A 26,746-nucleotide genomic window follows, 5' to 3' on the forward strand; every position below is an offset into this window, starting at 1 on the left:
CTGTTAAGAGAATGCTCATGGATGAGCAGTTGAACTTGAAATGGGGAGTGGATATCCTCATTATTTCAAGTGGGAACTCAAGGGGGAACTCAAGTGGTTAGAAAATGCTCAAGGTTGGGTATTTGTCTACATTGAGGGAGAAGTTAAGGATAAATGAAGGGTATGGGACCTTCATTATTGTGTTGATCACAATGAGTGAAGTTGTGATCACGATGAGCAACTCTTCAGGGGGAGAGTCTTCAACAGATGAAGTTGTTGAAGTGTGCCCAAAATTGGAGCATAGGTTGATGTGTGTCCAAAGACGGGTTGATGTGTTTTATGAGTAGGGGGTTGATGTGTGCCAATAGGGGGAGAATGAAAGGAAGTAAGTTAGGTTTTCATTACCTAGAGGGAGTTTGCCCTCTTAGGGGAGAATGAAAAGCTTAACTTATGTGTTCATTACCTAGTGGCATGAAGAAGAAGGCTATAGGATTAGCCTAACTTACATGTGGGATTGTAAGTGTTATTGTGGTATTGTCAAACATCAAAAAGGGGGAGATTGTTGGTGCAAAATCCCTCAGGTCAAGGTTGACCTGGTTAACCAAGCTGAGTCTTGGTTTGGGTTTAGATGTTTGATAATAAGATATTGATCGAAGAAGAGTCAAGTAGGTCAAGATTGACCGGATACTTGACTAGGAAGTCCTAGTGAGTGAAGCTAGGCAGAAGGAAATCCTAGTGAGTGAAGCTAGGTGGAAATCCTGGTGAGTGAAGCCAGGTGAAAGTCCTAGTGAGTGAAGTTAGGCAGAAGGAAGTCCTAGTGAGTGAAGCTAGGCAGAAGGAAATCCTAGTGAGTGAAGCTAGGTGAAAGTCCTGGTGAGTGAAGCCAGGTGAAAGTCCTAGTGAGTGAAGCTAGGCAGATGGAAAATCCTAGTGAGTGAAGCTAGGTGGAAATCCTGGTGAGTGAAGCCAGGTGAAAGTCCTAGTGAGTGAAGCTAGGCAGAAGGAAGTCCTAGTGAGTGAAGCTAGGCAGAAGGAAATCCTAGTGAGTGAAGCTAGGTGAAAGTCCTGGTGAGTGAAGCCAGGTGAAAGTCCTAGTGAGTGAAGCTAGGCAGATGGAAAACCCTAGTGAGTGAAGCTAGGTGAACGTCCTGGTGAGTGAAGCCAGGCAAGGAAGGAAATCCAGATGGATCAAGGATGATCGGACATCTGGTGTTGGGAAGTCCAAGTAGGTCAAAGGATTGACTGGATACTTGGCAAGGAAGGAAGTCCAGATGGGTCAAGGTTGACCAGACATCTGGTGGAAGTCCAAGTAGGTCAATGGAGTGACCGGATACTTGGCACGACGAGTAAAAGTCCAAGTGGGTCAAAGGGATTGACCGGACACTTGGTGGGGAGTCCTAGCAGGTCAAGGGAGTGACCAGATGCGAGGCATGATGTACCAACAGGTCAAGGTTGACCGGATGTTGGTTAGGGAGGATTGGGACTTGGTTTTGGGCAAAAATCAAGTTCTGGATCGATCCGTGGATCGATCCAGGCTGTGGATCGATCAGTGGATCGATCCAGATTCTTCCCAGCGAACAGAAAGCTTCTGGATCGATCCAGAGGTCCCGATCGATCAGCCGATCGATCGGGACGATGCTGCTTCGCGCGATAAGCGCTGGATCGATCCGTGGATCGATCCAGGCGCGTTTCCTGAGCACAGAGGCGCTCTGGATCGATCCGTGGATCGATCCAAAGCCTCCCCGATCGATTCGGAACATTCGAATCGATCGGGATCCGACCGTTGCGTCGGGTTTAAAGCCGCAGGCGAGCGTGGTCTTCGGCATCCTTTTACAAGCTCTTCTCAGATTCATTCCAGCTCCTCCACAGCTCTCTACAAGCACGTGATCGCCAGTTCTTGAAGGTTCTTGGAGGCTTTCCAAGTCAAGAGGCGGATCTATTGCAAGAGGAAGAAGTTAGGGTTAGGGTTTTTACTGCACATCTTGTAAGCTTTTGCTTAACTTGTATTTCCCTTTCTTCTTCTTGTATTGAGAGTGTTGTAGGGCTTCTCCGCCTTTGGTAGTTACCATAAAGGAGTGTTATTCATAGTGGAGGGTGTGTGCGTTGGTGTGGATCCTTGGATTAGTCACCTCTTGTGAGGTGGATACCAAGTAAAATCCTAGTGTTAGCGTTTTGTGTTTGTTTCTGTATTTTCCGCTGCACATCCAAGAAGAAACAAGCAACGCCAAGCAACGAAGCGCACCGAGCGAACGCGACGAGCTATTCACCCCCCCCCTCTAGCTACTTTTGGTCCTAACAATTGTCATCCCTATCCTTAGACTCATCTCTTTTGATGAGAGTGTAATTAATTTGCACATGATTTATGCCACATGGAGGAATGAAAAAAAGGGTTTGTATAATCTACTAATCAAAACTAGATTTTCTTCTTTGGGGGCAAGGGGAGGATACATCAAACTTCCCTATTCAGTCCCTTGTGCCACAGCTAATCGTGACATAAGATTAGGAATTGGTATCGATGGGATCTTAATGCCCTATTGAGATATTTGTTTTTATGTGCACATTTAGACTCGATCCATTGTGTGAAAGAATGAAATGTCTTGAAAGTCTTTAAAGTCTAAAGACAAGGATGCTATTATTTATTGATTAGGTATGAGTATGACAAAGTTGTCGATTCTCACTTGTCTCAATATATTTTCACTTTCTATATTTGAAAATCAATGTTACACTAGTAATTACTAGCTAAGATCTATAGTTAAATTTTGCTTATCCCTAGAGTTATGCCTAGTTGCACCATTAGTTTTTCAAAGTGATGTACATAGTTTCTCCACTAGTCCCATCAATTTGTGGATGCATTTTGTCATGGATTGATTCGATAACAAGTATCAATTAGAGTGATGTTAGCGTAAATTGGATATCTAATGCCAACTAAATTTAAAAAAAAAAATTATTAAGGTGAAGTTACATCAATTGAAGACACCCAATCACTCTTTCAATCCCTTTAACAATTTTCAACATCAACTTAGTCATCATATGTGGAGTTATTTCTCATCTATTGTTGCTATGCTTATCAAAGTGTGTTGAATTGTTACACAAGGTCCTTGTAACATTCACTATTAGTTCTACTGAAACATTTAATGCAATAGTCGTAGTGCAATAATTTCTCCTTTTTTTTTAATTTTTATTAAATCATTGCTTTCAATTAGGGTGCAAACTAATCTAGTTTGTTGGTGAATTCTTCTAGCCGCTTTAAAAAATATTTATTTCATATTTAAAATTATCAAATTTAACTCGAACTCAAGCATGTTCAATAAATTTTTCAAGCTAAATTTAAACTCATAATATTTTATTCAATTATTCACAAATCCATTTTGAATCAAACTCTATTTGTTTTTACACAATTTTAATTTAAAATTGCTCAAATAAGGTTTGAATAACTCAAAATTTAAATTTAAGTCATTTTAAGCTATAGTTAAATCTTGCTTGAATCAAACAACTTGAACCAAACTTGAATATTAATATATTTTTAATACTATTCAACTCGATTGAGTTGATTTGCACCCCTACAATCGTTAATTAGTGTTAGTGAGTTAGTCATGCAATGCTCTTCTATGGTTTCATTCGATGGTACTTTTCGTCCATTTTCTTAGGTGGAAGTGAGGTTGGGAAGAAAAGGACAAAAGGATTCTTTTCCTATTTTTTTCTCTTTATTTCTTGGATTTGATTTGAATAGAATAGAAAATTTACTTTTGTATACAGTGATAAATTTTAAATTAAAAAATAAATCTTTTGCAAATCTAATTTTAATTGATACTTGTTATGTTTCTAAAATAATTTTTTTTTTGGAATTTCCTCCATCTTCTCTTTTGTTTAAGGAAAAAATCGAATACTCATGAATTTCCTTTCTAGTTAGCCATTCGATTCTGAGTAATTCTTAGATTATGATGTTTTCCATACCGTGCACCTTTTTCACCTCGTATGCTAAAGCACTTTCATGGTAATATCACCTAGCTCAAGATGTGGACACCTAGTCTATTTTTTTTTAAGGATCATGAAATGATTTATAATATAATTGTGGTCGGATCATAACCGTAATTTGATTATAATTATTTGTGATCTCTCTCTGAGTACACATTCCTATTCAGGTTATAGTTTATGTCAAGGTGGGTAGCTGGAGGTCGCTCCCTGCTCGACGCCCGACCACCCGCCCATTGCAGGTGGCCTCCGGACGACCTCTGGTCGTCCACCTCTGGCCGTCCATTTCGATTCAAACTATAATTTAACTGGGAAGGTAAACTGTAAACTCATAGATATATTACAACCAATTGCGATTAAATTACAGTCACGATCTAACCGCAATTAAATTGTAAATCATCTCCTAGTTTACGAGAAGTGGACCACATGATCCTTGCTCCAATATGTGAGACTCGACTAAGATGACATTTCAACGATTCATCTCTAGATCAACCCTCTACCTCTTGACAACCTTTCCATATATTTTCTTAGTCAGCTCACATATGTAATATTTTGTCAAGGTAATTAACAAATTAAAATATAAAATTCTTTTCAGCTAGTCTTAAATTAAACGTTTCAACTTTCAACCATCTCGTCTCTCGCCTCTCGGTCTCCGAACATTACAAATCTACAATCAGTGAATGCGATTATGTTTTGCAAATTGTGGATGATCGTCGGACTCGGACAGCGAAAGACATAACTAACTCAAAAGGTCATAATAATTTGTAATCAATTAGTATTTTACTTTGTATTTTATAGGTATTAATGAAGAAGACACTTGATTAAGAAAAATTAATCGCACAATGTGAAGGAGCCCAACTTTGAAACATCGACTTAAACCTACGAAAACTCAGGTACGACCCTGCTCTTGAATTCACATTCTTCCAATGCTACTAAAGATGTTAATATCCTGACTCTTGAGTTCCTTACTCAAGTAAACCCTATGTCGTCACTTCTAAGTTGAACGGGGCCTTTTATTTTCATTTTCGTCAAAAGGGCATGTATTTTTTAAACAATACATTGAAAGGATTCTCCATCATATTTTAATTCCAAAAATACTCTTATTTCATAATTATAATAGTAGCTACAAGTTATAATGACTGTTTCATGACTACACTAATAATTTTGATTAAATTATTTCGTATTATCGTAGCTAGTATAACAATGTTAAAGTTAACTTAATCAAGTTAGAGCATTTTTAATCAAATTTAAATAATTTTAATTAAATTAGAGTAATTTTGCTATAGTAAGTACGCTAATACTAAAATTAAAAAAAAATTAAAATAAAAAATAAAACGAGAGTCATTTTAATATTTTCTAGATGTTTCTTTAATTTTTTTATCTAAAAAAATTACGTCACACATCTTAAATTCTGCCGACGAAACTCACTTCTCAACTAATATATTACCGTGTCAATGTTAAAAACGTGTGCGTATTCTAAAGATCTGATATTGTTTTGCCTTATAATTCATATTTTTAATTTTTTCAACTATTCTGATCATTCGACGGTCCTATAAAATTTTTTTATTAGACATCAAGATAAATATAAAAATAAGGATATAAATGAATTAAGTCGTTCTAATTATTTAATTCTTGGTCTGAAAAATGTTTATTCAAATTTGTTCGATTAAATTAATAAGCTCAGTTAAGTCGGTAGTGAGCTTATTTTGAAGATGATCTATGGTCCTATAACAAATTTTCATTAGTCATCCAGTTAAATCTAAAAAGGAAGAGGGTAAACAAGTTAAGTTGCTCCTAAGCTATTCAAATCTTAGTTCGAAAAAAAATTATTTGAATTCGTTCGATTAAATTAAAGAGTCGAACTCGAGCCTGATTTCAAGGTCGAAAACATTATCAAGCCGAGCTCGAACTTAATCATATTTGGTTCATGAGCTCATGATTGTATTCATTTAGAGGCTCAGAAACATGTTTGTTAAGAGGTTCGTGCACATGTTTGTCGAGAGTGTTATTTATTATGATTATATATATCTAGATATATATACATAGAGAGAGAGATTTGATATGCTAAGCGACGTTTTATGTACGACCGTGAGCGAAATCCTACGTGAGCTATTTGACGTGACCAAAACTTAGGGGGTGTTTGGTTGATGGGTTTGGGAATGAGGGAATGGAATGATAGTAAAAGATAGTGTTTGGATTATGAGTTTGGGAATGATTACTAGATTTATGGGAATCAACCAAACCCATATAACTTGATGGGTTTCATTTCCATTCCTATTCCCATTCCACCCTATTATCAAACTCATACTCATAGTCATTCCCATTATTTAACCAAACACCCCCTTAATTTTTTTAATCTCTCTCTCATCTATATGCAACAACTTTTCTCTCTCATCTGCATCCAACAACTATAAAATTCTCGTTTCTCTCTCATATGATTGCATGCAACAATCACTGTACTGCTAATTTTTAAAGGTGATGTACTTGCTATAATGTTGTAGCAGCTACTACACAATAGCTGTTACACATGGTAGCAGTTCTGTATAGTAGTTGCTATAACGTATAGCAGTGTTATTGTATAGCTACTATGTTGTAGCGGCTACTGCACCGTTGTAGCAGCTACTGTACTGTTGTAGCAGTTTCTGCACCGTTATAGCAGCTTCTATACCGTTTAGCAGCTTCTATATCGTTGTAGCAGCTTCTGCACTATTGTAGCAGTTATTGCACCGTTATAGCAGTTACTACACTATTGTAGCAGTTTCTGTATTGTTGTAGCAGCTACTGCACCGAGTCTGCGTTAGACGAAGGTTGGATGAGGTGTCACTGGCGTTGACGGGGAGAAAACTTTGATGCTACGGTCGCACGGGCTTCAGAGAATGGACCCCCACATGATCCCGAAGAACTGCTGTGCTTGCGCTAGGGGTACTAAAATTCTGCACACACTCAAACAAGCACACGGAACGTTAGAGACCAAGAACTAAGGAAAAAGTCCCCGAAACAGGTCCTCCGACACTCAAGTCAGGTACTTTTTCTCCGGAAGGACAATGTACGAAGGAAGAAGAAAAGTATACAAGTGTGCGAGTGAGAGTACCTGCGCAAGGGAGAGAACGCCCCTTTTTATATAACAATAAGTATCTTCTGGAAACTGACCCCTGTCAGAGGATGTCGAGTGTCAGGACTTGTCGAGTGGTGGAGAACACGTGGCCTTCTCCTATACGCTGAAGGAAGGTTCTACATGCAGATGATCCCAACCGCTGGAATATTCCTTGACATATAGCAGATATTCTCTGACAGGTGGTTACGATTCTCTGACCTATTATCGCGTAGTGCCTTCTATCCCGCCCAAGTGCTATTGAAACAGTCATGGTTGGTCTGTTGAGTGTTGATGAACAAACTGGTAGGGTGGAGGGGCGCAACCAGAGTACCCTTTTGGCTGCCTTTATGTTTCCGACCCCACCGAGGGTGATAAGTTTGCTCACGTAGGCTAGCTTGACAACCCCTGATTGGTAAAGTCAGGTCGGGTTTGGTCCTGATCGCGCTTCCTACCGCAAACTTGGTTTCCCGACCGATAGAACTCTCCCTGGCTTTGTACACCGGATGGCCCTGGGTGCTCCCACTCCGTATATAGACTGTCACATCTCCTTATTTTTTGACTGTCACGTCCTCTTGACTTATGACTACCACGTCTCATTGACTTTTAGCTGTCACATCCCCTTGACCTCTGACTGTCACCTCCCCTTGATCAGACCCTACCATTATGCACCGTATCACATATATATAAAATAAGCTGAGTTCGAACTCACATCGTTTAACTTTTAAACAAGTTATTTTTTAATCGAATTTGAACTAACCTTGTTTAATTTTAAATGAGCCATTTTCAAATTGAGTTTGAGCCGTTCGCGGACTATTTTATTTCATTATGAGCTAAGCTCAAATTTAAGAATTAAAACTCGAACGAACTCGAACTGAGCTCGAGCTCAAACCTCTTACTATTCAGCTCGATTCGATTCGATTACACCTCTATCTAAAAGTATAATTCATATTATTATAAATTAATAAAAATATCCTGCAACTTTTGTCGGTGACCGGCAACTACCGATGACGGCCGGTGATAACAGCGATCGATTAATGTTGATGCAGAAAATAGACTAAAACTATATTTAACATATTAAATCTTAGAATTAAAATGTAATCCAGATTAAATACTATTAGTCTTACCATTCATATTATAAAAATTTATTATTACAATTTTAAAATTATATCAAACAAAGGCAATACTCTTTAATATAATTCTGAGTAATTTGAGATTCCCCCACATGCTCATCTGTGGTGGTAAGTGAGTTTGTAGTATTATCACCCAGGCAGGAGTTCGATTCACAAGGCTGCCGGGTGAATTTATCTTTATATATGTTTTTGTTTGTTTATCAGTGATCCTCGCGGTCCTCAGCCTCGCTGTTAGCTGAATAACCCACCACCTCGCCCCACAAGAGCTAAAGAATGAGCAAGCTCCCGCGTCCTCACGGACCCCAGCACCGTCTTCTTTAGAGCTCAAAAGAAGACGCCGCCGCCGCTTACCTTTCAGTCTCCACCTCTCCATCTCCCTCACAGTCACCCACTTCCTTTTGATGGAATCCAAAGTTGCCCGCTTGCTCACTGTGCCTGCTACCTTCCCCTCGCTTGGGTTCGGCATTGCCGCCCTCTTACGCAAATGACCTCAATTTCCTGGTCTGCACATCGTTTATTGCTCCGCCTTTCCCCCCTTTTGGATATTCCTCCGCTCCCTGTGCTTTATTGCGTCTTTTCTTTTCGCAGTGACTACTGCTTTCCTTCGAGCAGCGGGGAGGAGGGAGGGAGAGAGAGGAGTTGGGTGCGATGAATTCCAAGGCGCGGGTGCCATCGCAGGCCGTAAAAGCTTCCCCGAGGCCGAGGCCGAGGCCGAGGCGCGATAAAGTAAGCGAGACCGTCCGCTGTTTTATTGGGTCGCCTTGCTCTTTGCCTCGGAAAGTTGGCTGCTTTATTTCGAACAGGAGCTCAGCTCCCTCTGGTTCTCTCTAGAGATTTGTGAATCTTTTTTTTTTCCGGAAACCAAAGATTAAACTTCGATTTTTTTTATGCCGATGCATACGGATTTGATGCGGATTGTGTTTTCGAGGCACTCTGTTGGTGAATTCTTTAATTTTCTTGAAAGCCATAGTTTCGTTCTCGATGAGAGGTTGTTCTATAGTTTCTTCTACAAATTTTAGGAAAAATGGCTGTCCTCGATCAGAATTGGTTAAATGGATGCATATGTTCTATCTGAAGTGTTATACGAAAAGCCTACTTTCTCGGTTGAATTATTTGCTAATTCTTGCGAATTTTGCTCTGATAAGGGATTCAGCATGGAGAAGACTATAATGCAAGCGAATGGATCGAACGTCGTAGAGAATGGACATGGTAAATTCCAATCTAGACGACAGCGGAAGATCGCTCTGGAGCAAGATGTATCACTTCTTTTCTAAGTACTTGTTAGATAGTTCATGCCATTCTTTACGTTGAATCTGTGTGTGATTTAGTTTCCTTAAATTGGTCTTGTTTCTAGGTTGATAAGCTCAAGAAGAAGCTGAGGAATGAAGAGAATATCCACAGAGCTCTGGAGAGGGCTTTCACCAGGACCCTCGGCGCTCTTCCTCGCCTCCCCCCTTATCTGCCTTCCCATGTAATTATCCTTCACCCCTAACTCTCATTACTTGCTCATTATGATAATTTCTCGATATAAACTGTAATGCAAAGAAGATTTGATTCTTGCTTAAAATTCTTTGCTTTTCTCCTAAGACACTGGAACTTTTGGCTGAAGTGGCCGTCTTGGAGGAAGAGGTGGTTCGTCTTGAAGAACAAGTAATCAATTTTCGGCAAGGTCTCTATCAGGAAGCCATATACATCTCATCTTGCAAGAAAAGCAAGGAATTGAGATCTGATATTTGCTCGCTTTCTCAAAACTCAAAAACCTCAGGGCAACCGACTTCTTATTCAGATTCGACATGTTCAGAAGATCTGATCTTCACAAAACAGACAGATGCTTCAAATATAGACCAAGATGTGTCTGTGCCCTCCTCAGGTAATCCACTTATCAACACTGAAATTCCACCAAAGAAGTTAAATTCATCTTTGGCCATTGCTGAAAACAAGAATGGAAAAGAGAATCAGATGAGCACAAACTTTAGTAGGAACTGTAAGAAATCTCCTGTTAAGAGAGTGTCACGAGGAAGAATGGGTATGAATGGAAACAAGCAAGGTGATGCGAAGGTGATTGTCAAATCCTTCCTTTTTCAAAGTTTATTCATCGCCTTATGTTTCTACTTTAGTTTATGTTCATGTAATTCAAGTCCTTTGTTGCTTCAGCCAAGGTTCAATTCAGTGGATAGTGAAAGAATTGAAAAGGACTCACTGAACTCTTCAAATGAAGCAAAAAGGAATGAGTATAGAGATCCAAATGAAGTAAAATTCCCCGTAGCAAGTGACCCGAATAAACTATCTGAAGACATCTTGAAGTGCCTGACAAACATTTTATCACGGGGTAGCTCTCCCGGGAATAAGAAAGAGCTACTAGAGACAATTACGGTATCAGGTTCTTGGAGTAATTTAGAAGAAACAGACCGTCTAGATCCATATGGTATATGTGAAGAATTTGGGAAAAGGGACATTGGTCCCTATAAGTATTTCCGGTCAGTTGAAGCAAGCTCAAATTTTTCGAACCTCCTTACGGGTTGTTCATTTCTTAGCTGGAGACTAAAGTGAGCTTTCTGTTTGAAAATTTATTTGTCATTATTTTCCTGTCTGGGACTACTCGGTAATAGTTTCCCATCCTTAAAATGCAGACGTTTGCTGAGGGAGCTTGCATCAGTGGATTTATCAGGTCTCACACATCATCAGAAGATTGCATTTTGGATTAACATTTACAATGCATGCATGATGAATGTAAGATGTCAAAAGAGTCTAGTTTATATTTGAAGCAATTTAAATCATCACGCCTCGTATTCAATAATGCAAACTTCTCGTTTCATTTTTCTTACAATGGAAATTCAAGCAGTCATGAACTTACAAACTCCTGCATGACTTGGATCTATCAAAAAGAGAACCAAGCAACCCCAAATTTTTTATCTTTCTTGTGATCTATTTATGATTTTTTTTCTTTTTTTTTTTCATTCAGTTCTTATTTTTCATGTAATTCCAGGCATTTCTGGAGCAAGGCATTCCTATTAGTTCTGAAATGATTGTTGCTCTGATGTTAAAGGTATAATGTTGCCCACTTTTCATATCCCTTTTTCATTATCAAAAGCGACAAGCAATTGAACTATAAGCGCTTTTCTGCAATGAATGATTCTAACATCTTCATATTGTCTCCAGGCTATGATTAATGTGGGTGGTCACTTGGTCAGTGCAATGACAATTGAACATTTCATATTGAGGCTGCCTTATCAGTCAAAACATGTAGGTAGTTTTGTTATTAATTCTGTTGGATTACGATATTCTGTTTACTGAAAGTTACTCCTCAAATGCTTGAAGATTTCATTTAAAGGATCTAAAAGCGATGGCATGGCAATGCGCGGCATCTTTGGCTTGGAATGGCCTGAACCCTTGGTCACATTCGCACTTTCGTGTGGAAGTTGGTCATCTCCTGCCGTAAGTTTACACAAACATATAGTAAGTTTGTATCCCTGAGAATTTTCAGAAACAGACTTCGGTTAAATTATTTAACCTTTTTCAGGTAAGAGTGTATACAGGAGCTCAAATAGAGAAAGAGTTGGAAAAGGCCAAAAGGGATTATTTACAAGCAGCCATTGGTATATCCACACCAAACAAACTTGCAATTCCTAAGCTTCTCGACTGGTATCTACGTGATTTTGCAAAAGATGTCGAGTCATTAATGGATTGGATCTGCCTGCAATTGCCAAATGAGTTGAGGACTGAAGCAGTAAGGTGCCTCGAAGTGGCCAGAAGAAGTACTTTTCCTCAGCCAATTCAAGTTCTTCCATACGAGTTCAGATTCAGATACATCTTTGCCCCATAAATCTTCGTCTCCTCACACAACACTGCCAGACCACAAAAGCCAAGGTTTGTCCATATAATTACAATAAGAATAGTGAATTTAGTTTTTAATAAGCTTTTGTATTTTGTGATTTTTTGGTGGGTTATTATTTGGGTTTCTCGAATGCACGACCATATTAGCTATGAAGCTGATGTAGAGTTGGTACAATTAACTATGTTCATAAGGAATCAGGAGAGTCAAAAATCTCAGTGTTTGTACCCCCTTTATTTCAAATGCAAAGAAAGTGGCATGTTTTCCAAACATGTAGAGATCTCTTTTGATTTCTTCGACTATTTTAGATGAATGATTGTTCTTTTAGGCTAACTGTATCGAGACAGGTCTTGTGAGGGTTCCCAGACAAGTTCATGCCCTCTGCGATAAGCTGTTGGCCTTCCAAGCCATTCAGTGTCCTTATCTGTTGACTTCCATTAAATGGCCTGCTCAATAATGACTTTTAGACTCCACTGCAGCTCTTATTTGTTACCTTTGAACAGTGTAACAGTGGTTCAAGACAACCTTGGTCAACAGAACTCCAGTCTCCAATCATGCTACAAATGGAGCTTGCTCTAAATCAACCTCGTCTAAGAACGATCCTCCATTACATTCATTCTGAAGGATCTTCTAACACTGATCACATACTCTATGATTTTATCTTCTGATCCAGCTACGAAATGTTCTTGGCTTGTCTCCTATTCGAACGCTTGATGCTTCTAGCCTGTGAGTAGGGCAATAAACGAGCCGAGCCAAGTTTTATTATGTTCAAGTTTGTTTGATAAAGTAATCAAACTAAGCATCTAAAATGAATCAAGCTATTGAAATGATTATTTAAGTTTCACTTGTTTTTTTTTTATGAGCTTGAGCTTAGTTCAAGCTTAAGATTAATTCGTTTAGATTATCGAGCTCTCAATTCAAGTTTATTTGATTGTTTGAAATTTTTAAATTTAAATTTGTTTGGTTGATTATTGATTTGATAATATAAATTTATTTGTTCATTTTGAAAGTTTCTTTGTTTATTTAGCATGTTAATTCATGAATCTTAACGAGTTAAATATCTATATATTTAAACTTATTCATTTAAACTTGTTGATTTAGTTTAATGAGTTGGTTGAATTTGTTCAATTAATTGACCTGATGTGTATAAAATGAATATAAATAAGTTTTTATCAAATTGGATATCAAATTTGTTTATGAACATGGGATTCCTATCTGTGAGGCCGAAAGGCTACTAAATCTTTGAACTAGTCTCGCCGGATTCATTCACAGACAACATAAAAAGGCATGCTACCTGGAGCTTGAAAAGTGCCTTAACTTTAATAAAGTTCGAAATAATTAATGCTTCAATTGTAAGGACTCTGTTTTAGTATTGACACAGCAGAAGTTTCCTGTAGTTTATGTGAAGACCTTTTCAGGTGGATGAATCTTTGCAGTGATTCCAGTTCAAGATCTTTTTTTATTTTCAATAAAAAGATTCTTCATTTTATTGACTGATGTTGAGTGTCGGCAACTCAATAATTGGAGTATTTATCATACTGCAAATTCAGATAGATTTTTATAGGCTCAACTCTTACACAATTGTTAAGCAATACTATACCACTCAGAGTTTTGGATCTTGATTGGACATATTTAGATGAGAGTTATTGTTAAGTAATGTTATGTTATATGGAGTTGATGGTCGATTATAAAGTGAGCATATGAGTAAGAAGATGAGAGTTGTTGAGATGAACATATTAAAGTGAATGTGTGGATATATATATGAATGAATAGTATTCTAAAAGGCGATGCCCAGGCGGTGGATGGTTGACCACCATCTTGCCTTTGGCAAAGGCAACGCCTTTAGGCGGTGTCTGATTAATTTTTTTGTGCTATTTTTAATTTTTAATTTTTTTTTTAATAAAAAGTTCACGGATTTGAATTTTGGAAACAGTCTCTTCCAAAAAGTAAGGTAAGACTACATACAACGCATCCTTCCCTAGGACCCTGTATGGCGGGAGTTTCATGAACTGAGCTGCATTTTTTTTTTCTTTTTTAAAAAAGAAAATTAAAAGATTAAAAAAAAATTAAAAATGGAAGATAATGAAATCTTTAAAATCTGAATCTTTTCATATTTTCTCACACTCCTCACACTTCCTCATGACCCGCTTCTGCACACATGCCCCCTGTGGCTTTGACAATCGACGCCGGGAGGGGCACCCTCAAGAGAATCCCGCCGCTCTTGTCGTCGGCTCCTGATTGCTTCTACCCAACACCCTTCACTCTACGGAGGCTTTGACAACGACGCCAGCACCTTCCCACGGTGGCTTTGACAACCACGATACCGATCGAGACTAGACATCTTTCTCCTTACCTCGGCACCACCTCCCCAAGTAGTCGATTTCCGTTTAACAGTTTTCCATTTTTGAGCTTGTGGTGGATTGATGCATCCGCTTGTTTCATTCTAAAGTCAACAAAAATTCCCATGTTCTCTTTGAGTGAGGTGGTGTCGGTTCACTTGGGTTTAGAGGTTTGAATTGATAATTGATTTTTTTTGAATGTTTGATAACTATTACTTGAGTCAAATGATTTTTTAAAATTGATATGGGTACTTTTTGACTTGTGTAGTAAAATGTCGGGTACTATATGTTGGTCCTGGTGTGACTGGCAAGAGGAGGGAGGGGTGAATTACCTTGAAATTATGAACATATCATTCTCATTCTTTCGATTTAAGTTAGACAAACACTTAATAAATAAAAAGAAAATATGGATAAATGAATACGAGACTACCAAGATTTACTTGGTTTGTAACCGGAAAGATTGCTAATTCAAGACAATGTGAGCAGTAGCAAAATCTCCTTCTTTGAGTAAAGTCGGAGGCAGAGAAGCCTCGTAAAATCTCGTTTGAAAGCACAACTAGTAAATATGAAAAACAAAATAAAATTGAAGTGCAGAAAGTATTGTACTTGAATAGGAGAACATGCTCTCTTTTTATAGTCCTCTGGTCAGATTTGATCGTTGGTTGACATGGTAGCTCTGGGCGCCCCCAGCGGTACATTCTATTTTCTTTGCAGCGGCTCTTCAACAACTTCAGGATAAAATTTTATCCTCGCTTGGGCACCTAGACCAGTCTAGGCGCTTGGAGTGTTGACGTGGACGTTCAACGTCATCCGCAGCAATGTCTCAAAGAGGCGCTTGGTCTGGTCCAAGGTGGTCCGGGTACTTGGACAAATCAACATAGAGTTAACTTGTCTGGTTATTGCTCCAACTGCTTAGGTGATTCTCGGACTATCCAGAGTTGGGCTCACCCGAACCCAATTCCGGCTTTCTCCTCGAACAGTTTTCCGCTTCGGCTTCTCATCTCTTGGAAGCGCAATACGCGTCCTTCTCTCTCCATCGGTGTACTCATCCACAACTTTTTGTTTCTCGGATGCACCGAGCCCTTCAACTCGCTTCCTGTGCTATCCTACTCGTTTGCTACATCTTTCGATAGACTTCTTGTGTTTCTAAGTCTCTGCATACTTAGACACAAGACATTAAAAATGTAGAGCCTAACTTAATTAGGTTGATCACATCAAAACTCACTTGAGGTATTAACAATCTTCCCCTTTTTGATACGTGCATTATCTATGTTAAGTTAGGGTAAAAACAAATAATAAAATAAATAATTTTTGCAAGTTAATATAATAATGTGACAAATATAATAATTTGACAATTATAGCAAGTAGACATAAATAAGGAAAAAAATAATCTATACCTCCCCAAAATTTAATTCCTATTCTCCCTTTTTGATCACATTAAATTTTGTTTCTATGGATGATTTAAATAGCCACCAAATTTGAATATGTTTTCTCAAGAATTATTTTTTGAATATCTGAATTTCTAAAAAATTAAAAATCAGAATTTTTTTAAAATTATTTTAAAGTGTCAATAAATTTTGATTTTTTTTAAAATAATCATAATAATTTTAGAACATGATTAAAATTTTAATTATAGAATATTTTTTATTTTAACCATAGAAAATATTTTAAATAGATAAAATTATTTTAAAAAATAAATAATTAAAAAATAATTTTATTATCCTAAAAATATGCTTGATTTTTCTAAACATTTAAAATATAGAGGTAATTATAAAAAAAATCAAGTTTTTTAAAATTCATTTTTGAAAAAAAATTATATTTTAAATTATATTTTTCAATAAAAATTTATTAAAATTTTTTATAATTGTAAAAAATCCCAAAAATTTTTATACTAACAGATTATTCATTTGTGCAACACAGGAACAAAATTCAATAAAAAATATGAATGGCAGATATATGAACTAATTAATTTTTTAAATAAAATTAAAGTAAATTAAAATTAAAATATGCATAAAAATTTATTTAAACTAAGCATGATTTAAGAATCTAAAATAAGTTTTTGCTTACTGGATTAATAAGATATTTTCTTGGAATATATTTTCGTGTTATTTTTTTAATTTGGCCTTGTGAAATCTAAAGTATCAATTTAACTCTCTTTTATAATTTTGAGAATTATTTTGCAGAGTACATGAGGTTGAACATGCCAAATTCTTTTCTAATAATTTTATTTGTTCCTTTAATTTGTCATTTTCAATTTTTAGTTTATCAAAATTTTCTAAGGGACATGAATTAGCCAAAGTATTTCTTAAGTCTAAATTTTCCCTTTTTAATTGTATGCATTTCGTCCTTAGCTTACATAATAATTTAGAAAGCTTTTGTATACCTTCATAATTAGATGCTCCCCCTTCATCAGTGTTTTCTTTCAATGTTTCTCCTCCTTCATCTATGCTTATCTTTGATGTACTTTCATCGTTCTTCTGGTGATCCGCCATTAATGCTCTTCTGGTATTCTCTTTCAGCTTAGACTTGGATGATGACTCGTTCCACGTTGCTCTTATTGTGCTTGTTTTTATTTGGCCCTTTATCCTTCTCTTTTGTCTTGTTGTTCAGTTTAGGGATGTTGTTTTTAATGTGCCATTCTTCTTTTCTTCTTCCCCTTATTAGCTTTTTGGGCTGAGACTTGTTGAACTTGTTAGTTTTAAAGAACTTTGAAAATTTTCTTACCATGAATGTTGTTTCGTCTTCGTCGAGAGATGATTCTAAGTCTGGTTCATTCTTTCTGACTTGTAGTGATAGGTTATGGGTTGTCTCCGTTTCTTTGGTAACTCCTGCACATCTAGACTCGTGTAATTTAAAAGTTGAGAATAGTTCTTCTAAAGTACTTACCTTCAAGTCCTTAGAGATGTAGTATGCATCTACTAACTCTTGTATTCTCGAAAAGGCTTTAAGCGCATACCGGATTGAGTCCTAATTCATTACCGATTCACCGAGGTTATTGAGTTGGGTAATCAGATCCTTGATCTTCACATAAAGTTGAGCCACCTTCTCTCCCTTGTTCATACGGAGGTTTGTTAACTGATTTCAGAGGATGCCCCGTTTCGCTAGGTTAGTTTCTGAGGTACTTTCATGTTGCTCCAGGAACTTCTCCCAAATTTCTTTTGCTGAGTTGTAGGTTCTAATTCGGTTTACTTCTTAGGCCAGTAGTACGATAAACAGATGAAATTCTACTTTGCCATTAGCTACGAAGTTGACTTGCTCCTTATTGTTCTAAAGGTACTCTTCCTTCTCTACTTCGTGTTGATCTTTGGGTACTATAAAACTATTTTTTAATGTTAAAAATATATCGAAATCAATTTTAAAGTATACCTCTATTTTACACTTCCAAAGTGCAAATTCTCCTTTGAACTTGGGTGGATGAATGCTAGATCCGACCATTATCTTCTTGCTTTAGACGACAGTTAGTCCTTCTAGAGCTGTTTGGGATCTGATACCAATTGTTGGTCCCTGTACGACCAACAAGAGAGGGGCGGATTGTCTTGAAATTATGAATATAACCTTTTTGTTCTTTCAACTTGAGTTAGACAAACACTTAATAAATAAAAAAAATGCAGATAAATGAATACGAGACTATCGAAATTTATTTAGTTTGCAACCAGGAAGGTTATTAATTCAAGGCAATGTGAGCACTAGCAAAATCTCCTTCTTCGAGCAAAGTCAGAAGCGAAGAAGCCCCATACAATGTTTGAAAGCACAACTAGCTATAAGTACCCCGTGGTAGTTTTGATGTGGTCAACTAAGTTAAGTTACGTCCTAATTGTGTTTGATGTTTTGTGTTTAAGTGTTGATGGGATATTTTTGATACGATGAGTGCTAAAAATATATTTTGTAAACATGCACAGCAGAAGACTTAATGATAAATAAACTAATTTATTACATTGCACACACCACACACATGAAAGATACAATCGCGCAGACAAGATAATAAAACAAAAAGAAATCGAATAATAATTATTTTATGTATACCTTACGGATGACTTGGAACAGGAAGGGTATCAACCTTTTGTGACATTATCGAAGCTGGCCTCTATTCGTATCCACACCGAGATCTTCAAGACAACTCCAAGAGAACAAGCTTCACCTTCGAAAGGTACTAGCCACGAGTGAAGGAGAAGGATCAAAAAGAGGAGGAAGAAGCAAAAGGAAGATCTTCTTCCTTTGGGTGCCTTACGGAAACAAGAGGAGAACCTCTTGTTATGGTTGGCAATAAGAGAGAGGGAGAGGGAGAGGGAGAGGGAGAGAGAGAGAGAGACGTATTGGGTTTAGGTTTCCAAAACCTAATCAAGCCAATATGAATTGTGTATTAATTCTCTCTTAACTATATCAATATATAGTCCTCTATAATGAGTTGGATTAGAAAGCCCAAATCTAACCCATTATGCCTTAACAAAAAATTAACCCATTAATCCCTTGGTTTGGTTCACAACTATATATATCATATTGGTTCATGGCTAAATCAAATTGGGTCTAACTCTTTTATAAGAGATGTGTCTCATCCACACTTTTGTTCCGACAAATATTTCCATATTTATCCTATGTATAGTCCAACTAAACATTTATATCTTGATATGAGAATCCTATTCTCTAACTTATTTTACGTCTTTTAGAGACTTATAGTGTGTTTAACCCAATAGATTCCCGGTTTATCTTGGCTTTCCATAATTAACTATTTAATTATGGAACGATCATAGTTAACACCTAGTAGTACATCATGATCCCTAATTAACTAAAAAATTACAATTGATCTCAGAACTAATTTTGAACCTTTCAACAACTACAGTGAGTTGTACCTCATTCCTTTCAGTCATCTTATATTCACTTGGTTCAGAATATGGTCTATGTGTCTACCCCCACTAGGCTGATTATGTCACACATATCTCAATTAATATTTCCTCATTTTGTGAATTTAAATTACTCGTACATGTGTACAAGAGTCCCATAATTTTAACATGTGAATCTTTAGCCAAAGACTTTGAGTAATAATCTTAACTGTTGGTTGATACTCGAAAAGCCTAATGGTTCCACTGTACAAAAATTTTGTACAAAGGTCTGAACCTTTTCCAAGCTACCATGTGTTCTTTTAAATTAAACTTGGATCGCCTGCAGAACTTAACACGTTTGATCAAAAGTTTAATCTATTTGTTCTTTTAGGTTTAGACTTGGATCTCCTGCGAAACTTAACACGTTCGATCCAAATCACCTAGGTTATTAATTCCATTAAATATTAATTTCCAAAATTGGCTTCCAGGACTGCATGGCGAGGCACATGGCCTTCTTGGATATGGGAACAACCACCACCGCCTAGACAAAGCCTTTTAAGGAAAGTTAATATTTAATTTCCTTAAATAACTTTAGGTCAACCAAAAAGAATAATCAAATCACAAGGAAAAGAAAAACAAAGAACACAACATTGAAAACAAATTCGAAATACTAGAATCGCATGCCTCTTGTATTTGATATTTTTACATGAAGATAAAACTAGTATGATGCGGAAATTAAATATTAGTATACCTTTTCTTTTGCAAGCAAAAACCTCTAGGTCTTCTACCGTATTCCTCTTCTAACCTCGGACGTTATGTGGGCAACGATCTTCCGAGATGAGAAACCACCAAAGCACCTTCTTCTCCTCCTTGCAAGATTCGGCCAAACCAAGTGCACCTCCAAGGAAGAAGAGAAACCACCAACCAAGCTCCAAGGGATGAAAGCTTTCTCTCCTTCTTCTCCAAGCTAGAATCCGGCCACCACTTGATCTCCAAGGAAGATGTGAGGTTCAGCCACAAAGGATGGAGAGAAGAGAAAGGGGATAGCCGGCCACACCAAGGAAGAAAAGAGGGAGAAAATAATAGAGGTTGTTCACCATCAAGGCTCCCAAAACCCCCTCTTTTATAATCCTTAGCTTTGGCAAATAAGGAAATTTAATTATAATAAAATTTCCTTAACTTTCCTTGACATGAATTAATTAAGAAAAATTAAACAAAATTTCCTAAACCTTCATGTCATGGCCGGCCACATCATTATGGGCAAACAAGGCAATTTCAATCAACAATTAAAATTCCTTATTTGTCTTCGGAAATTTTAAAAAATAAAATTTCCTTTTAAAATCCCTTCATGGTTGATAAAAAGAAATTTCTATAATTTTAATTTTTCAACATGTGAATAATTTACAAACAAGAAAAATAAAATATCTTTCCAATCTACAAATAAGGAAAGAGATCTAATATCTTTCTTTAATCTTTTGTAGATCCTTTTAAAAGAGATATTTTAATTTTTAATCTCTCCAATAAATTATATCTTTCACATAAGAAAAATTTAAATTTAAAATTCTTTTTAATTTAATGGGGGCCGGTCACCTAAGCTTGGGTTCAAGCTAGGGCCGGCCACCCATGAACCAAGGTTTGGCCGGCCCTAGCTTGATCCACAAGCTAGCTTGGCCGGCCCCTACATCATGGGTATGAAGGTGGGTATAGGTGGGTATAGTACTCTATAATTAAGAGGCTACGATAGGGACCGAGAGGAGGAATTGGTTTTGGTCTCCTGATAAAATTAAGCATCCCGTGTTTGCCCCGAACACACAACTTAATTTTATCAATAATAATTCATTCCACTAGAGAACTATTATTGAACTACCGCACCAATCCCAAATTATATTTTTGGGCTCCTTCTTATTATGAGTGTGTTAGTCTCCCTGTGTTTAAGATGTTGAATGTCCACTAATTAAGTGAGTTACTGACAACTCATTTAATTAATATCTTAATCCAAGAATAGTACCACTCAACCTTATCGTCATGTCGGACTAAGTCCACCTGCAGGGTTTAACATGACAATCTTTATGAGCTCATCTTAGGGACATTATCAACCTAGATCACTAGGACACTGTTTCCTTCTATAATCAACAACACACACTATAAGTGATATTATTTCCCAACTTATCGGGCTTATTGATTCATCAAACTAAATCTCACCCATTGATAAATTAAAGAAATAAATATCAAATATATGTGCTTTTTATTATATTAGGATTAAGAGCACACACTTCCATAATAACTGAGGTCTTTGTTCCTTTATAAAGTCAGTATAAAAGAAAATGACCTCTGATGGTCCTACTCAATACACTCTAAGTGTACTAGTGTAATTATATAGTTAAGATAAACTAATACCTAATTACACTACGACCTTCCAATGGTTTGTTCCTTTCCATTTTGGTCGTGAGCTACTGTTTATAATTTATAAGGTACTGATAACATCATCTTCTGTATGTGACACCACATACTATGTTATCTACAATATAAATTAATTGAACAACTACAAATAAATGTAGACAATTTGACTAAATGTGATTCTTTATTCAAAATAAATATTTACAAAAGCTTAGGCTTTCAGTATACACTCTAACAATCTCCCACTTATACTAATGACTAAGCTACCATATCTTCTGCCATACATCTGATTCCCATTCCCTCCACATGCTGATCGAAAGCTTTTGCCGGAAGGGCCTTAGTGAAAGGATTGCCAGGTTATCTGCTGATGCAATCTTGGCGATGATAACTTCTCCTCGCTTCACGATATCTCGTATCAGGTGGTACTTGCGCTCTATATGTTTACTTGCCTTATGGGCTCGTGGTTCCTTCGGTTTGCAACTGCACCGCTATTATCACAATAAATTGTGATGATTTTGGGCAAAACAGGAATCACATCTAAGTCCATTAGAAAGTTCCTGAGCCATACTGCTTCTTTAGCCACCTTAGAGGCTGCTACATACTCAGCTTCCATGGTTGAGTCCGAAACGCATTTCTGCTTAACACTCCTCCATGCAATGGCTCCTCCTCCTAAAATAAACACATAGCCTGATGTAGACTTACTGTTGTCCCTATCTGATTGGAAATCTGAATCCGTGTAACCCACAGGGAGCAAATCGTCTGCTTGGTAAACTAGCATATAATCTCTAGTCCTTCTCAGGTACTTTAATATATGCTTTACTGTAGTCCAATATCCTTGTCTAGGGTTACTCTGATATCTGCTAACCATGCCCACGGTAAAACAGATATCAGGTCTCGTACATAGCATTGCATACATTAGGCTTCCTACAACCGAAGCATAAGGAATTGCTTTCATGTCCTCGATCTCCTTTGATGTCTTCGGAGACATTTCTTTAGATAGAGCTATTCCATGCCTAAAAGGTAAGAAACCTTTCTTGGAATTCTGCATGCTAAAACGAGCAAGGATTGTATCTATATATGAAGCTTGGGATAGACACAACATTCTTTTCTTGCGATTCCTTATAACTTTGATCCCAAGAATATGTGCACAATCTCCTAAGTCCTTCATATCAAATTGTTTGGACAACCATACCCTTACGTCCGATAATACCTTGACATTGTTGCCAATTAACAAAATATCATCTACGTATAGTATAAGAAATATCACCATGTTTCCGTTACACTTCTTGTATACACAAGACTCATCTGGACACTGAATAAATCCATATGATTGGATTACTTCATTAAACCGGATGTTCCAAGACCTTGAAGCTCGCTTCAGTCCATAAATAGACCGATTGAGCTTGCACACTAGATGCTTTTTGCCTTTTTCAATGAACCCTTCTGGTTGCTTCATATGGATGTTCTCTTCAAGACTTCTATTAAGGAAAGCTGTCTTGAAATCCATTTGCCAAATCTCATAATCCATATGAGCAGCAATGGATAAGAGTATCCGGATAGACTTAAGCATGACTACCGGTGAAAAGGTCTCCTCATAATCGATTCCCTCTTTCTGAGTGTACCCTTTCGCAACAAGCCTAGCTTTGAAGGTTTCTACCTTCCCATCTGTCCCTCTTTTACTTTTGTAGATCCACTTGCATCCAACGTCTTTTACACCATCGGGTGGTTCTACAAGCTCCCAGACCTTATTAGAGTACATAGACTCTATTTTAGAATTCATTGCCTTTTGCCAAGATGCTGCATCTATATCTTGGAGTGCTTCGTCATATGTTCAGGGATCAGGTTCATGTTTACCCGGGATCAAGTCCGAAGACTCTCCCAAAAACATGAATCTATCAGGCTACCTTACAACCCTCCCACTACGACGAGGCATTGTCTGTGGTTGTATATCATGTGTAACACGTGTTGCAGTCTCTTGTGGTACTTCATCTTGTACTGTTGGTACTAAGGTAGACGTGTCCTCTCTAAGTTCTTCTAAAATAACTTTGCTACTGGGCTTGTGATCCATTATATAGTTTTCTTCTAAAAACTGGGCATTAGTGCTAACAATGACCTTCTGGTCTTTAGGACTATAAAATAAACCACCTTTCGTTCCTCTGGGATACCCCACAAACACACGAACTTCTGTACGAGATTCTAACTTATCAGCATCTGGTTTCATCACATGTGCTGGACTACCCCAAATCCGAATATGTCTTAGACTTGGCTTTCGCCCATTCCATAATTCTGTGGGAGTAGAAGAAACTGATTTAGAAGGTACTAAGTTCAGAATGTACACTGCTGTTTCCAGAGCGTATCCCCAAAATGAATTTGGTAATTCTGAATAACTCATCATTGATCTAACCATCTCCATAAGAGTCCTATTCCTTCGTTCTGCCACACCATTCTGTTGGGGTGTACCAGGTGCGGACAATTGGGATTGAATCCCGGCCTCTGATAAGTAATTCCTAAACTCTCCTAAGAGGTATTCGCCACCACGATCAGACCGTAGTGTCTTGATACTTTTACCTAGTCGTTTCTCCACATCAGCCTTATACTCTTTGAACTTATCAAAGCACTCGGACTTGCGGCGCATTAGGTAAATGTATCCATATTTTGAATAATCATCTATAAAAGAGATAAAATATTCAAAACCACCTCTTGCCTGGACAGACATAGGACCACACAAATCAGAATGAACCAATTCTAACACTTCTTTGGCTCTATACCCCTTGGACTTAAAAGGTCTCTTGGTCATTTTACCTTCGAAGCAAGATTCACAAGTTGGAAAATTTTCCAATTCTAATGAACCCAAAAGTCTATCGGCTATAAGCCTTTGAATCCTACTTAAGTTAATATGACCAAGCCTTAGATGCCAAAGATATGCTTAGTTCATTTCCGAAGGTTCTTTTCTCTTATTTGAGTTAGAAGATGTGTTATTAATTTCCATATTTTGCTTTGTGGGAGAAATTAGATTTAAAGTATATAAATTGCCAACCAATGCACCAGAACAGATAATCACTTTATTTCTCTTAATAACTACATCGTTACTAAAGGAAACTGAATATCCATCCAAAAATAGTTTAGAAACTGAAATTAAATTCTTTCTAAAACTGGGTACATAAAGATAATTTCTTAAAACCAAATTTCTATTCCTATTAAAAGATAAGTAGACATCTCCCACTGCAACAGCCGCCACCTTAGTAGCATTGCCCATGTAGACGGTAATCTCTCCTTCAGATAGTCGTCGGGTTTCCTGGAACCCCTGCAAGGAATTACAGACATGATCAGTGGCTCCCGTATCTATACACCAGGTGTTGGTAGATAACACCGCTAAACATGTTTTAACAACTAGAGCATGAGATATACCTTTGTTGTTCTGATTCCTACGAGGACAGTCCGCCTGCTTGCAGATGAAGCACTTGCCCTTCGGCTTCTTCATTCCAGCTTTAGGTCCTGTACTCTAAGATTTATTCACTTTCTTTGCTGAACCGACTTGTTTCTTCTTCTTCTTTCCTTTCGGTTTAGAAGTAGAACCATTTTCAGCATAGTGAATATGAGAATTTTGACGAAACAATCCTTCTGCTGCCTGAAGTTCTGTCAGTAGTTCCGCCAATGAATATACCCTTTTGTTGATATTGTAATTCAGGCGAAATTGCTCAAAACTTCTAGGTAGTGTTTGGAGGATCATATCGATCTGGGTTTCCCCATCAATTTCTCCTCCAAGGATTTGTATTTCATTTAGATAAGCCATCATCTTTAGGATATGATCCCTCACGGGAGTACCCTCTTGCATGGTGTCCGTCATTATCTTTCTCATGGCTTCTTGCCTAGAGGCCCGATCCTGGTGACCAAAGAGTTCCTTGAGATTGTTCATAATATCATAGGCTGTTGGTAAATCTTGATGCTGATGTTGCAATACATTTGACATTGAAGCCAAAATGTAACACCGCGCCATCTCATCTACTTTTACCCATTTCCTATGATACTCAATCTCCTCTTGGGTAGATTCACCATTGGGTGTATCAGGGCAAGGTTCAGTCAGTACAACTTATAGCTTTAAGCAGTAAGAACAATGTCCAGGTTCCTTTTCCAATCTATGTAGTTAGGACCAGTAAGTCTGTTCTCTTTTAGTATAATGGCCAGTGGGTTGAAATTCATCATAAGAATCACAAATAACTTTTGGTCAGAACTCTAAATTTAGAATAATATTGATTCGTCAAACAATACTATTTTAAATTAACCAACACCTTAAAACAATGTGAATTTTGTATACCACGATAGTGTGGACGTATACAAATTCAACATTTGTAAAAGGAGGGTTTTACCCATTAATTTTATTATCTTGTCAACCTAACTTTTTGACAAATAAAATTAATAGTTGATTTACTTTGGTCACACGAATAATAGCAGTGACTCCGATGGGGAGGATACTATTAGACGTGCCTAAGTGTGTACCATTACTTGACACTAAGTCCATTAATAAGATTGTGCCCCTTCCGATGGGGAAGATCACACGCTCTTAATTAACTTCCTATAGTCATCCAAAAATGGAAGTTTAATCTAGTGATCCACAAACAAGCTCATCCGATATGGAGGAAGGCACTCAGAGCCAATGCGCAAGCTTGTTGCATCACTTATAAACCAGTAATGGAGACCGTGGAATTTATTTAAAAATAAATCCCTCTCCCACTTAGTTATTTAAAGTGAGGAATTTTGACTATGCTAGTCTACTTAGCATGCATACTAACAATCACACGCAGTGATAGCATAAAAAGCAATAAACAAAAAAACTAATTTTCAACTATTATGGCTTTTATCTATTACTGTCCTCCGTGTGTCGCCAACCCTAGCTGCTGCCATCTTTGGCCACTGTCACTGGGTCTAGTTGTCGCATCCATCTTGCTCCTTGTTCTGCTGCGTCTCGGTCTTCAAAAGGTTCCACGCCTTGTAAGATTTGATCCGCGACATAAATAGAATTTTACATTTTTCGATCCTATATTCCTCGAAGGAATGTACATGTGAATTAGATCGAACATAAAATAAAAATTTACATCCATCGATCCTATATTCCATAAAAGGAATGTACATGTATCTAGATCAAAAAATAAAATCCTAATAAAACTAAATACAGCTCCTGCTGTATT

The 26,746-nt window shown here is 37.3% G+C and overlaps 1 protein-coding gene across 2 annotated transcripts; it reads left to right on the forward strand.

The window, feature by feature from the left end:
• Window positions 1-8,379: 8,379 nt before the first annotated feature.
• On the forward strand, window positions 8,380-12,711 carry LOC122034948. Of its 2 annotated transcripts, XM_042594307.1 has the most exons (12): window positions 8,380-8,676; window positions 8,764-8,901; window positions 9,321-9,431; window positions 9,530-9,646; window positions 9,763-10,233; window positions 10,330-10,721; window positions 10,806-10,905; window positions 11,162-11,221; window positions 11,335-11,418; window positions 11,494-11,610; window positions 11,696-12,042; window positions 12,511-12,711. In XM_042594307.1, the coding sequence occupies exons 2-11, from the start codon at window positions 8,824-8,826 to the stop codon at window positions 11,996-11,998; spliced, it is 1,833 nt and encodes a 610-aa protein (XP_042450241.1). In that variant the 5' UTR covers window positions 8,380-8,676; window positions 8,764-8,823; the 3' UTR covers window positions 11,999-12,042; window positions 12,511-12,711. The 2 variants fall into 2 exon arrangements, with proteins under 2 accessions (XP_042450241.1, XP_042450240.1); XM_042594306.1 differs by lacking the exon at window positions 12,511-12,711 and having other exon boundaries at window positions 11,696-12,260.
• The last annotated feature ends 14,035 nt before the right edge of the window (window positions 12,712-26,746 follow it).

The sequence above is a fragment of the Zingiber officinale genome, chromosome 11B (assembly GCF_018446385.1).
Source record: "Zingiber officinale cultivar Zhangliang chromosome 11B, Zo_v1.1, whole genome shotgun sequence".
In the NCBI taxonomy this organism is placed as follows: Eukaryota; Viridiplantae; Streptophyta; class Magnoliopsida; order Zingiberales; family Zingiberaceae; genus Zingiber; species Zingiber officinale.